The sequence below is a fragment of the Botryllus schlosseri genome, chromosome 15, assembly GCF_051294905.1.
Source record: "Botryllus schlosseri isolate E-star chromosome 15, Bs_hap1, whole genome shotgun sequence".
NCBI lineage: Eukaryota > Metazoa > Chordata > Ascidiacea > Stolidobranchia > Styelidae > Botryllus > Botryllus schlosseri.
Genome location: NC_137250.1, coordinates 9875179 through 9890357, shown reverse-complemented (window position 1 = coordinate 9890357; position 15179 = coordinate 9875179). Strand labels below are relative to the sequence as shown.

At 40.6% G+C, this 15179-nt stretch overlaps 1 protein-coding gene across 1 annotated transcript in view; it reads right to left on the bottom strand.

Moving 5' to 3' along the window:
* Nucleotides 1–76: 76 nt before the first annotated feature.
* Nucleotides 77–15179, bottom strand: part of LOC145457678 (ATP-dependent DNA helicase Q4-like) — a 195643-nt gene continuing 180540 nt past the window's right edge. The window contains exon 2 of the mRNA XM_080335934.1: nucleotides 77–6418. Within this exon, the coding sequence (XP_080192060.1) occupies nucleotides 2642–6373 (3732 nt within the window). The 5' untranslated portion in view covers nucleotides 6374–6418 and the 3' untranslated portion in view covers nucleotides 77–2641. The remainder of the gene's footprint in view (nucleotides 6419–15179) is intronic.

Genomic DNA, 15179 nt, shown 5'->3' with positions numbered 1-15179 from the left:
ATGTTCCTGGCACACTAGTCTCTACATCTTTGTTCTTCAAACTTGGGCGGGATGGAGTGCTTATTACTGATAAAACCTATGAAAACATGGAAAGTGTGTCGTATCAAGATTCAGTAAAAGATAATAGAAATGCAATACAAATTCAGTGTTCATAAAAGACACCACAAAGGCATTCACGCAATACCCGTCCAAAGGCAGTAAGGGTACATACATATGAAACGTCCAAAACAGTAAAACTCTAAACAGCACACCACTGCAGAGCAGAGTACTCCCGAGGACAATGGAACAATATACTACGCCACAGATGATAGTATATCTTAAGCTTAAGGGTATCAAATTTTCCGTTTAGAGATGACAAAAATGCCTTGGGCATCATTTGTCATCATTTTCATACTCCACCAATTGGGTTATTTAAGCTACAAATAACTACCCCAAAAATCACTAATCCAACGGCAATGCAATAGCCCACATAATAGTGCGAAACATCATCAGGTTGTAGTGTATGGCTAGAGTGTGCACAATTGCGCATGCGACAGCAAAAACATTTGTAACAGCGAAAATGCTGCTTTGTGTTCTAAGGAAACTCAGGAAGTAACGGAAGGGGTGGGTTTAGCATCAGGCACAGACGAGCCAGGAGCTACACAATTTTACATACTCCATAGCCTTAGGTTTCTTATCATCAGGTATGGCACTTGGCACTACTAGCAAATGTTTAACAACGTCACTAATCAGGGAACATTCCTACAAGGCACCTTTTCTTCAGTGTATGAGCATCAATTTATATACATCAAAACATTCCATGCATCAATTCAAGATCAATCGCATCAAGCTTGTACGCTATTTTCGCGAAAGCAATAGCAGCCAATCAAAATTCAAAACCGACATTCAGCTGTGAAAACAACACATATCTTTCATCCGACACCCCAATCGCACAAACAGGATAATTCAAATTCAGCATCTAGGACATGAAATAGAAAACTGTATCGATACCAATGCATCACGAAGTAGGCCTTCACGCCATCAATGACTAAAATCTAATCTTTGCACAATTATTCAGTATACTTTGCGGTGACGACAACAGACAAAAAATTGATCTATTAATGGCAGTATTTCCAGATGGTCCTAAGCAATCGATTACAATTCGCAGGCAGTGCTTTAAATTATGATTTCACAACTCCACACCAAACCAACCGCTAAACCTGCACTAGTAAAACTAGTCTGCTGCAAAGTACTTCAATACTGTACAGTAAGGAGCATGGCTGTACTATTAATCACCGCAGAAACCATCACTAATGCATTATGACAAGTAAATCCGGTCCTCATGTAGTCGGTAGACTCCACAGACTTCCCGTCAAAACGGAGGAAATACCCGGCAACAAAATTGCACAAGCAGAACTTGAAAACCGCCAGTTGCAATGCCTATAGACAGAGCAAAGCCCCGGGGGAATAAATGATCGGGTTACCCAAAATAGACCAATGAATCATTTCTTCTAAACCAAACGTTGTCTATAGGCTGCATGAACATGCCAGAAATTCACCAGCAACATTCAAAATGTCTCCGAAAAAAAAAGGCAGTCAGATTCGCAAAATAAACTCAGAGAACTTCGACTGGAAAGAAAATGTTCGTGGGCAAGAAATTTTTCAACCCTGGAGCACTGTGTTTTTGGAATGACTTTCATAAAAATAGTATTTTCACTTTTACTACGTGATTTGATTTTAGTATAGTAAACCTGCAGCATGCATAAAACCGTGCGGTTTATCAAGATTTGATATCAAATTTGCTAAATCGCTTCAACTAATTATGAAGATAGCTTTTGCTGAAGATGGAATTTTAAATCTGCCAAACGCAATTCGGGTCACAGGCCGGAGTCTGACCCTTTAATCGTTTAGAGGCCGAGCCAGTCATACGTTGCCAAAAATTTACCTCCTAATCAATATGCTGTTTTTTCGGATCATAAGAGCTATTCTCATATCGAATTCATTCGCTAACAATGAAATGATAGCTGTATGCACTATACACATACAGTCATAAACCACTAGAACAATGGCTCTTAACCAGTGGGTCTCGACGATATAAGTTGGCGTTCTTCTGTGCTTATTTTGTTTTATTCATGAGGTGTTGTTCTACATATGGCTTGTGATGTGTACGAGAGATTTTAGCTGTGAAGGGGGGAGGGGTCGCTTTGAATTCGTTTCATTAACACTGAATCGAGTTTCCACACAGATACAATTTTGGGTCATGACACGAAAAGATTACGGAACCACCGCACACAAAAACCTCACCACGCTAAAGGAAGTGGGAGATCTTGAGAATATTTAATGCAACTGATATACGGTTGCCTAATATAAAATTGCATATTTTATAAATAGAATTGGACCAAATTGCTTGACAGGCTGGGACCTATCAAGTGAGAGTTAAGCAGTAGTTCGTAAACCCGTAAGTTACATGTCTGCTCATGAGCCTTGGCATCAAGAATATCTGATATGTAGCCTACCAGCACAATTTCAAATCTGAAGCGACAGCTGTCCATTCAAAGTTGCACAAAGTCGAAGACAGTGTCAAAGATATACACGCCAGACACTACATTCCGCTAAATGATAACACTTGAAGCGCACAAAATCAAATTCATTCCCTTCAATATCAGGTACGAGACGCCAAGATTTCTTCGGTAGCGATTCTCCGCACGTAGTTAAAATCAATATGCAGCTTCGCCCGCCAAAACCTCCTCACGCTACCCCACATTTTAGCGGAATACCGTAAGCTATCGATACCGTGCAAGATTCGAGCCACAGCGCGCCCCGTCAGTTTAGAGCCGAGATCGTTGCCGTAGATTGCTAGAAACTGTCTTATCAAAGAACGCAAATCGGACACCTCGGCGGGGTCGATGACTTCCGCGCACCGTTCCTGGTCTGAAACGGAATTCCTTTCTCGAAAATATTTTGTGATTACATCTTTCAGCTCCGTGCTTTGTTTCCGATCGGCGGAGTCGCGGCATAATCCGACGTTACTGTACGAGAATTTTTTCAAGGTATCGAAGCACATTTTCAACTGGTCGATTTCCTTGTTTTCCTGTGCTATCACTCTTTTGTGCAAGAATTCAGTGACGGAATCGAGAAATTCGTTGGTCGCTTTTCGAAGAGTCCGTAAACAGAAGGACGGATGCGAAAACTGTACTTCGATCCCGCTCTTTCCGATACCGCTATCTGCGGTCGACAGTGACGTGTCGTAGGTCAGATAACGCAGCATTTTCTTGAGCGCGGACAACTCCATATTCATTTGATCAGCTAATTTCATCACGTCGAATTCCAAAGAAGTCTTGTCGCTGACGGTGCCTTTCAGTTTCAACGCTACTCCAACCGCCTTCACTCTCTTCACAGTTTTCACCATTTGTCCAGGTCCGTCGTAGAAATTTATAGCGCAACGCGTTTCGGTGGGTAAGTAAACCTCGATCAAACCCTCGATTTCAAGGTAGCACAGCAGCGTCTCCAAACCCTCGCGTTTTACATCCAACTCTTCCGTCACGTCGTCAATATCGATAGCGACACCGTGTCCGTTACAACCCTGATGATTATCTTCGCCATCTTCACATTTACAAGCAACGAACACCTTTTTCACAAATTTTTTGATCATATACCGATCAATAGTTTTCCCGTAACAATGCCTGCCCAGCTCGCTCAAATCTTTACCGTCTGCGTCCAGAAACACGTGGCAATGAGCGGGCTTGCCGTCGCGACCGGCCCGGCCCACTTCTTGAACGTACCTCTCGAAAGACATAGGCATGTTGTAATGAATAACAGATCTGACGTCTTGTTTGTCGATGCCCATACCGAAAGCGACCGTCGCCACAACGACACGCAGAGAACCGTTCATGAACTTGTTTTGAATTCGACGGCGCTCGGCTGCCGACATCCCAGCGTGGTAGCATTCCGCATCCAGCGTAACAACTTTACGTTTTGATGTTTTACTGTCGTTTTTTCGCTTTCGTTTTTTAGTATTTACATCACAAGTCACCGCCTCTTCATCTGAGACAGTTTCGTTATCTTTTCTCTGCAAAGCAGGCATGTCCATCATTTTAATCCGCAGTAAAGCAGCAATACGTGCAGCCTCATCTCTCCTAGAACAGTACACGATGACGGAATCCAACTTTGAAAAACGTTCTCCGATCAACAACTCAGCCAAGGCTTCGTCCTTATACCGATCTTTCGACGCCGACAAAATCAAGTTATCAGGAATGTCAATTTTAGCGATAATCCCTTCGCGTGGGTCTACGATGCCTAACTGTCTCGCGACGGAAGCACAAGTGTCCATGGTAGCGGTGGCCGTCAGCCCGACGAGACATTTGATTTGGAGCCGGTCTTTGAGCACTTGGCAAACTCTCAAGTAAGACGGTCGAAACGAGTGGGACCATTCCGACAAGCAATGGCATTCGTCGATACAGGCAAAACTGATCAGAGGTAGTCTCATTAAAGGACTGTACTTAGGGGACATGCCGGCCCACGTCGTGATAGCCTCGGGAGAAATGAGCAGCACATGAATTTTCCCGCTTTCGACCTCGAGCAAAGTCTTATCTCGCTGTTCTTTGGTCATTCCAGAGTGGATTCTAGCGGCTTTCATCATTCTAGGCAGGCCGCGAACCTGATCGTCCATAAGTGACACCAACGGTGATATCACGAGTGTTATCGCTTTTCGCTGCGTCGCGTACAAGTAAGCCGGTAACTGATAACACAACGACTTCCCAGATCCTGTAGCCAGCACGAGCAGTGTCGATTGTCCGTTCAATATTCTGCGTATCGCTATTTCCTGACCAGGTCTAAATGATGTATACTTGAACATTTTTAATGCATCCATAACGTCTTTGTTATCGGTCAAATCCAAATCAAAGTCTTCAAAAAAGGGCTCAGCGACCGACACGCTGATTTCCTTGTTCATAAAACGCGAAGGCGCCTCTCCGTTCAAAGAAGCAGTGACAATATCGATGTTATCGAGTATCTCTTCCAAAGACTCCGTTTCTTCAGGTTGCGTGGTCGGAATGGACGCATTACGAAACCCTTTACATTGATTAGCCCAATGCCCGGCTTTTCCGCACTTGAAACATTTATCCTCACCTTTGTCTTGAGAGAAATTCTTTTTCCACAAACCAGATCCCCCTAATCTCGTGCCAGAACCGCCACCTTTACCTTTCCAACTTCCCTTGAACGAATATCCCTTTTTGGCCAGTTTTTGACGGTAAATTTGTTTACGCAGAAACACGCCGCTGTTCCCCTTACGGCTGAATGTTTTTTTCTTCATGTTTAGAGCCACATAATTACCTTTAGGCACAGTTTTGGCTGGACCTGATACCGATGAAGAATCCTCCTTTTTAGGACTGCCATCAGTGCTAGTGTTGGTATCAGCTGGCGGAGCACTCTCCTCTGCCCCTTCAGAGTCATTAATATCACTAGAAGCAGAACGAGTAAATAGACAAACGTCGTCATAACTAAATGATGCCGTCTCAGACGGATTGAATGAGCTATTTTGCTTTCTATCACGGAATTTGGATTCAATGAAACTATCGGCTTCCTCATCAAATGACTTTGAATCCTCGAAAGCATTTTCGCTCGACATATTCAAACATGAATCAATTTTTTCATGCAAACCATCATCTTGAGACAAACTGTTCAAATCTGAGAGGTCTTCCGCCTCGAAATTGTTCACCCTAACAGGTTTTACATGAAAAGTTTGTTTTTTCTTCACAGCAAGACTGAGGGGAGTCACAAAAACAGTGGATATCTGATCATCAGCACAAGTATTCGTGATGGATGCTGTTAAATATGAGTTTTCACCAGGAGGGTCATCTTCGTTATTTTCTGTAAAGTTCGTAATTATGCTTTTGGACTCTGCGTGATCTGATTGGAAACTTGTATTCATTTCATTTATGGTACTCTGTGATAAACTCGTCCTCTTTTTTAGGTCTTTCAACGATACCCGGGTGCTGATATTTTTTCTGAGTTTGCTCCTCCAATCAAAAGTCGGCGGATCTTCTTTAATTTTGGCGTTTTCTTTGAATTCCTTATCGTCTGTACAAACTGCCTTGACCATGTTTCTTCTTAGCAAACTCGAACCCCAGACATCTTCACTAACAGTACTTTTTGGGGGGTTGGCATCATTAGCTATAGTGGACAGAACTTTTCTCTGTTCCTTTGCCGGAATAGCGCAAGAGTTGACAGCATATGACTTCTTAAGAAACGAATATTCCTCATATTTAATCTTAATATCAGGATGCTGCGATATATCAACTTTTGTTGGCTTTCTTCCCCTCTCCTTCACAAAGGTCACTTCAAATTTCTTCAATTCCAATTTGAGATGATTAATATCATTGGACTGCACCTCCATTACAACATGTTTGATTGGAATAGTTTCTAAAACTATTACTGTACCCTGGAAAATTTATAAATGGTTGATGAATGATGATAATTAAACAATAAGTTATCTGTGAGACAAGCAGTAAAAACATGAAACCGTCTAATAAAGTATTACCTAAAAAGTCAGGCAACGTTATTGTAATTACTGAAAAAATTAATTAATATGCATTGTGTTCAGTTCCATAAAATAAAAGCTATAAAAACTCAGACAATTAACGGCATCTCTCCATATGCTTCAAGCAGGGCGTTGCAACGGCGAATCTGCTAGTGAAAAGATTACCCCGAAGCCGAACAGCTGTTTTTTCATAGCTAAATGCTCCGTTGAACCTACATGGTGTGCTAGCTAAAAGATAAACATAGCACTACCATACAAAAGCGGGAGTTTCAAGAACCACTTGAAGCTATTCAGAGCAACACCAAATGACTCAAAACAAGCAACAAGATATTAAATCTATATGAACTGACTGTTATGGTGTTATCATAGCTAAATTGAATTGTCAGAACTCGACTGGCATTCAACATTCAGCAAAATCATGCTTTCAAGCATATTGTGCAGTCCGTTCAAATTTATCGAACACATATTCAATCGAATATTACAAAGCCTCTAAAAATAGTTACAATTAGCAACACCAAAGTGTGTTCCTGGAGGCGATAGACGTACGAAATAGCAGGTGTAGAAGCCATACCAGTCATTTATGACTAATTAACTGTAAGAGGAATCTACGTACGTTAATGCAATGCCAGTCCCTAGTAATAACCAAAACAAGTATTGGTTTCAAGTACAAGTGACCAACATAGTTTGAGAATCCCGCACGCCCGCTTAATCAATAGTACCTACACATGGTCGTATCCTGGTACAGAATTATTTTGATGGTTGGCTGTGAAATATATGAAATGAAATTACATCACCACGCTATAATTAATATGCCACAGTCACATATCTGAATTATGCCGCTATACTACATGCAAACCGGCAATGCATATCTAATATTGATAGAAATTTTGGGTAAACAAATGAAACAAACGCCTTAACGGTTATGAATTCGAACTTTACTTGTGCATATTTTACTGATGCCTGATCATCAGCATTTATACGGTACAACCAAATCTATGCTTGAAATCCAAATTGTAAAGTTTCCTTCCAAAATCCAATATATAATATTATTTTTTCAATAGCGATATTAAAATCTATTCAAAATGCTGTAATACGGATCTAAATCATCATTTTGAAGACGTTTCAGTATGAACAAGTCACAATAACACGTTTCACATCCTAATATTCTTCTTTTAACTACAAAACACAAAATCTAACTTCTATAAATTTTTGATATTTTTCACTATGAAAATTCATATTCTAAATTGGTTTCATATGCTCTCATTGTCATTCCAAATATGAATTCCATATCCAAACATTAATACAAATCCTAAATTGAATACATTTCAATAAGATACACAGGCAGAGGTAGGAGAGGACAGTAGATGCAAAATATGAAGAGTCACAATAAGGACAGTGCTTGCGGAATGCGGATAGTCGCCCTTGCACAGCGTGTGCTGAATATGGACACTGGGCACCCAATACGTATATATTAAGACCATCTCTACTGGCACAGTAAAGACAGTCGCTAGGTGTATAAAAAAGATGCGGACAAAATACGGACAGTCGCAACATGCACAATAAAGAGAGTAGTAACAGAGTATAATATTTACCAACTTGTAGAGCTTACTTCAACAATTATCGAAGCTAACTGCTAATACTGCCACAGTTTTACATTTAGTCAATAGTAAGTATTGGCATGACATTTATTACCAAAATCTCCATAGAAATTCGGCGATGTAGCTTCAGATTGGGATAGGGTTACCGCTTATAATTTGCACCGATTTGAAGCGAGTATTCTGCATTCGTCACGAGGATCCATCTTGCAATTTGATTGCTCTTAGGGGTAATTTACTAAAAAGTGTCTGGTCGTAATCTATTTTTACTAACTACTTACTTGAGTAGGCTACCTCTCAAGGCCATTCATTTTCTCCATCTTATAAGGAACTTCGCCTTCGCAAAGTTGAGGACGCATATATTTTTCAATGAGCCAAGTTCACGTATAGGTTTAACCAACAAGTTTCAAGTTGTTGCATATACACAACTATGATTCTACATTTAAGAGCTCTTTTAACTTAATGTCAAACTCCGACAATGCTTTTACTCCCTTGAAATGTGCTGGAATTGATGTGTGGAATAAATTGCTCCTACGACTGAAAAGTATGAGTTTTCCGTCATTTAAGGCGGAGTTCCGTGACTACTCTTAAGTAAATACTAGTCGAATGTATTCCCATTTACTATTGCATCAAGTCATCAATTGCGTTCTTCTTTTTTTTTGTTTTTATATACGGTAGCACGCTAGCACCATAACTAGTGAATATACTATTCAATTGTTTATTGAAGTTCTGTACCTCCAAGCAGCTCTTAAAATATTTGGGTTTATTTCAATATGAATTAACTATTCAATAATAACTAGTAAGCTTGAGTGTATATTCTGTTTATCTCCAGGGTTCCAGCTTGACATGAAGATCTTCAAGAATCATATCGCCGGCACCCGCAAGTACCATCATGCAGTCATTTACACACAAATATTATTGTGCATGTGTTTTTGGGTATATTTTTTACATACTCAATCTGTTTGTTATTGGTCCGTTTGACAAAGAAATAAAATCTCTCTCTCTCTCTCTCTAGTAGGCCTACTGGTAGTTATACTTTGTCTTGACTTGTATTAGAATGAAAATTATTAGAATTGCTGGTACTCGAGCATCAGCAATAACTACTACTTCTAGCTTCCATTTTACCATGTTAACCACAAGTAAAATGTGGAGGAATAGTCTACATGTGTCTCATGTATCACCTTGTCAAAATGGGTTGATTACTCGCAGTTCATATGACAAGCACAGTATACACCAGAACCAGTAATGTCATCTTCAAAGCATATTGGTACTAGAATGACCTCGCGAAATGTCATCTTAAAATGCTGTGTACAGATATGCATCAGGAAAATCCCAACGGATATAGATGTAATTGACAATAGTTGGCAGGAACAATCTAGAAAACTAGGCCTATTGACGAAACATATCTAACTGGGTCAACCAAGTTTCGATTGTTATCAGCATTTATATAAGACTACACTACACAGGAGCTAGGAGATACTTATCTAGTTATCTGCTGTCATGAGATAAATTTTCTTACCAATCCACAGTCTGAATTCCTTATATTATGTAAGATCAATCACAACACAATGTTATATTTGGCAATCCTCAACTCACAGCTGATAAATATATTGTAACCAAAATATATCCTGGATAATTATCAATCAAAACATCTAATATTGAACCTGGAAAAGTGTACTATAGGAGGAATAGTAAAATCAGGGATAACTATCAAATCACAGTATCTAACCTACAAAAGAAACAATATTTGTTTGCTTATTCAGTAAGTTATCCCTTCAGATTCGAACTTCAAAAATTAACGATACTGTACCTTAAAATAATAGGATACAAAACGACAATAACGATCATCATTTTTCAATCACACATGTAGGCCTGCATACATGATAAAGCGGCAAATCATGTAACCTATATATATAAGCCTCAGTTCAATCTTAGTCGCCTGATTTATGCTTACTTAATTGTCAAGTTCTAATTTTATACTGCCCCAATATTCATTTTTTGTTTACCATATTTGATTTAATTCAATACTTTCCTCAACCGAGCATAACAGACAGTTCATTTGAATGAATTATGAAACGAATATTCAATTTTAGTAGCTTTGTAAAACTGGATCTCTCTGAATGAGATACAGATCAAGTGAAATAGACAAATGACATCAAATGAATGCATTGGTACAAGCTTGCTGAAATGGCAAGTGAAGACATTAAACACCGCTACACTATCGTAGAGTAATTCTGTCATCTAAATTCAAAATGTTATATCACCCCTACCCCCAGGAAAGAATCAATATAGCCTATATAATAATACACTAAGAACTAAAGAGTCAAAATATACAAGCAATCATCGCTCTCTTTAGTCAAACTCTAGTTGAGGTATATAGCTTATAATGTCCGCCCCTCTGGATTCTGTGGTAAAATAGAGTGTGTAAAATGTACATTGCATTTATACTTAACAAAATTTTGCAATTCATGATCTAACTCTTACAATTTATTCAATCTTTCAAGAACTGCAATACCCGACTTGTTAACAATAACAAACCAAGAAAATATTATGCAGCTAACCATTCCCAAGAAGATCCAGGATCCGGGGTTTTACTGGACTCAAACATGTCCTGGAAGAGTCATATTCAGTCCCTAGAAACTAAATTATCACCGAGGTGCGGCCTGTTTTACAGTCTTAGGCGCTTCATGCCAGCATGGGTTCTTCTGATACTCTTTAAATCCTTAATCCAATCGAAGTTACATTATGGCATCCTCTGTTGGGGGGCTGCCAGTAAAACTGCACTCAAGCCACTGCAGAAACTACAGCATAAAGTACTCCGAATCATAGCTAGGGCCCCAAAGGGGCCAGGCTGCCCATCCAATAAGTCGCTGCTGAAGAGATTCGGCGTCCTAAACATAGAAGATATGCGGTAACTAGAAATCGCCAAGTTTATGTATCAGTTCCACTGTGGTCGTTGCCCGAATATTTCAATGACTTCTTTACCTCGGAATCAAAAGCGCACAAGTACAACACACGCGCGTCCACGTCGTTCAAATATCACATGATCGACCGAAAAGATCATCGCTCTATCAAATATGCCGAACCTGATGTGTGGAACAGTATCCCGCTAGCCTCTAGCCATCCAACAGTCGACGAGCATGTCCACTAGGGCTGTTCAGATTTGAAAAATTGTCAGGAAACTTCGATGCTTGTGACCCAAATGATGGTTTAGTACATAAAAACACTTTTATGAGCAATTTTGGTCATCTTCATCGTGATCTTCTATCCCCGAAAACCCCCCAAAGATTCACGGGACAATTCTCCTTACTACTGGATATGTAATGTTGACCACGCCACTGGTTTATAGCTTTTGTGACGTTATCAGTTGAAAATGGCCGTGTAGAGATAATATATTGCAATAAAATAGCCATGTGTTCAAAATTGTACTTGAATGCAGTCCTATAAAGGCCACATGCACATCGATTTCACTATGCACAACCTGTCCATCATGCTCATGGGAATCATGTATTGGTTGCACCATTGACATCGGCTTGATTTGTATTGTACATTGAAGAAGCGCCGTTGCGTTGCAATTCGGGAACAAATACGGACATTCCCAGCTAGTTTTCAGCCATAAGGTATTATTCGAAGGTATGTAGTGTTAGTGATACTTTTCTCAACTTCAAATCATCTGTAAAATACCGAGTTATCTCATTTTATGGTAGACTGCAATTTAGTTGCAGAAGAATGTCTGAAACAAAGCGGATATTGGTTTTGAGGACCAACCATGAACAAGATTCAGGTCTGCCCACTATTTGGTCTGATATTCTGGTCACTATTCGGTCGGATATTTATCTTAGTGTATTAGTCCCTCCAAGCTACCGACTTTAGATGAGGTTCTACTACATCCGCCATATCTGAAAGAAAATTGCCACGAAACTACCACAACGCAGGACTAAGTCCTTCTAACTGTTGAAGAGGTTACCAACGTATGGAATATGACAAGAATACATATAAGGCAAGCGCTGACTATTGTGTTGATGCATTGTTTCAGGCATTCTTCTTCAACTAAATTGCAGTCTACCATAAAATAAGATAACTCGGTATTTTGCAGATGATTTCAAGTTGATAAAAGTATTACTAACATTACATACCTTTGAATAATACCTTATGGCTAAAAACTAGCTGGGAATATCAGCATCTGGTCACGAATTGCAACCCAACGGCGCTTCTTCGCTGTACGATCCAAAACAAAGCCGATGTCAATGGTGCAACCAATACATGATTCCCATGAGCATGACAGACAGGTTTTGCGGAGCAAAACGGAGATGCATGTGGCCTTTACAGGACTGCATTTCAATATAATTTTGAAAACATATCTATTTTATTGCAATATCTTGTCTCTACATGGCCGTTTTCGAATGATAACGTCACAAAAGCTATAAACCGGTGACCTGGTCAACACTACAGATCAAGCAGTAAGGAGAATTGACCGGTGCATCTTTGGGGGCTTTTCAGGGATAGAAGATCACGAGGAAGATGACCAAAATTGCTCATAAAAGTGTTTTTATGTACTAAACCATCATTTGGGTCACAAGCATCGAAGTTTCCTGACAATTTTTCAAATCTGAACAACCCTAACACATTCAAGTCGAAATACAAGCAATTACTACTAAATAAATACAGCCCATCCTCAAGATTACCGGACCACGACTGACCTATCGATCTCGCTTCCCATTACATGCCGCCCTATTTCTTGTCGGTTTCTTTTCTATACTATCTTCTCTACTTTCATTCATTCAGTGTGCATTCCTCCTTACATCGCCTAGGCCAAGGTGGGTGTCTGATTCCATAGACTACTCCTAGTCGCTTCTACATCTTCCTGTCTTTCATTGTATCGCATTTTTTGTGATGTGTTGAACGGATAAAATTGCTAATAAACCAATGATGATGATGATAAGTTAATGTAACACAGAACGTTATTGGCACTGTCGACTTCAACCAGAGCTATACTTTCCTTCATGATTGAATACTGACTTACGTGTCTACAGTAATGCTGCAAAGCTATTAATATACGGAAGCAAATGTAAATGCAGGCGGGCAAAATAATAGCCGTTACCACCACCGCGCGATGTAGGTCAATCCAGTACGCCTTCGACCAATCCAGCAGCCGCTCGGGTGGCTGCTACAGGGTTGGTTCGATTATGTTCACAATAAGAGCAATTCTGTTCACAATAAGAGCAGTCTCATGTTCACAATAAGAGCAGTCATGTTCACAATAAGAGCAGTCTCATGTTCACAATAAGAGCAGTCGTTGTATTCACAATAGCATCAGTCGCAGCACCACCATATCCCCCGGACACGATGTCCGAGTGGCAACAGAGTCCGAACACAACCCAGACATGATGCCCGAACGCCCCCCCTCCCCCAGACATGATGTCCGAACACCCCCCAGACATCCTCCATACACGATGTCCGAACTCACCACGCCCCAGACATGATGTCCGAGTGTCAACGCAGTCCGAACACACCCCAGACACGATGTCCGAACCCCCCCCCCAGACACGATGCCCGAGTGTACACGCAGTCCGAACACACCCCAGACACGATGTCCGAACCCCCCCCCCCCAGACACGATGCCCGAGTGTACACGCAGTCCGAACACACCCCAGACACGATGTCCGAACGCCCCTTCCCCAGACACACCCCAGACATGATGACCGAATACCCCCAGACATCCTCCAGACACGATGTCCGAACTCGCCACGCCCCAGACGTGATGTCCGAGTGTCAACGCCGTCCGAAGACACCCCAAACATGATTTTATGAACACACCCTAGACTTGATATTTGAACACAAGCCGGGGCATGATGTCGGAACACGATTTCCGATTGGCAACGCAGTGCGGACACACCTCAGTCATGATATCCAAACACCCCCAGACATGATGTCCAGAGTGTCAATGCAGTCCGAAGACACCCCAGACATGATAATACTATAAGAACAGCCATGTTCACAATAAGAACAGTCTCATGTTCACAATAAGAGCAGTCATGTTCACAATAAGAACAGTCTCATGTTCACAATAAGAGCAGTCATGTTCACAATAAGAACAGTCTCATGTTCACAATAAGAGCAGTCATGTTCACAATAAGAACAGTCTCATGTTCACAATAAGAGCAGTCTCATGTTCACAATAAGAGCAGTCTCATGTTCACAATAAGAGCAGTCGTTGTATTCACAATAACATCAGTCGCAGCACCACTATATCCCCCGGACACGATGTCCGAGTGGCAACATAGTCCGAACACAACCCAGACATGATGTCCGAACACCCCCAGACACGATGTCCGAGTGTCAACGCAGTCCGAACACACTCCTGACACGATGCCCGAACACCCCCAAACACGATGTACGTACGTAAAGTACGTACAGGTACAGCGACCAAGTCGAGACCGATAGATTGATGACTCGAAGTTGACTCAAAAAAATTAGCTTTGAGTCACGAGTCAATTTACATTTTGAGACACAGAGTCAAGTTAAGTCATTTTTGCAAAGTAACTCTAGTCAATTAAGTCAAGTCATCGCAAAAAGTTGACTCGAGTATGCACAGCATAATTTCTGAAATTTCGACTGTTCATTTTCAATCATCTCTACCTGCTGCAACCCTTGGGATTTATTCGTTTACGGTAATTCTGTAATCCGACCTCTTTCATTCATATGACTCGGAATAACTGTTTCACTCTATAACAGAAATTTTAAAAGTTTATTTTAATTTGGCCATGTTACTGAGGGGCAGGTTGCTTCCCAGATTACTTGTACCCTATTTAACAGTATCACTATGAGTATAGATAGATTGTTATCTTCAGTTTATATTTTCATCCTGTCAAGACCCACACAATACACAATGCAATACACAATACACAATTGGTTGTAATGACCAGACAGGAGGATGTCGAAACGACTAGTTGCGGTCTTTTAATATGGCTTCCACTTCGACCAAATGCACGATGTCCCATTTTTCCTCATTTTGTGGTCCTTTTAGAGACGATCCTTCTTGCTCTTTCCATTCGCATTTTTTCTTT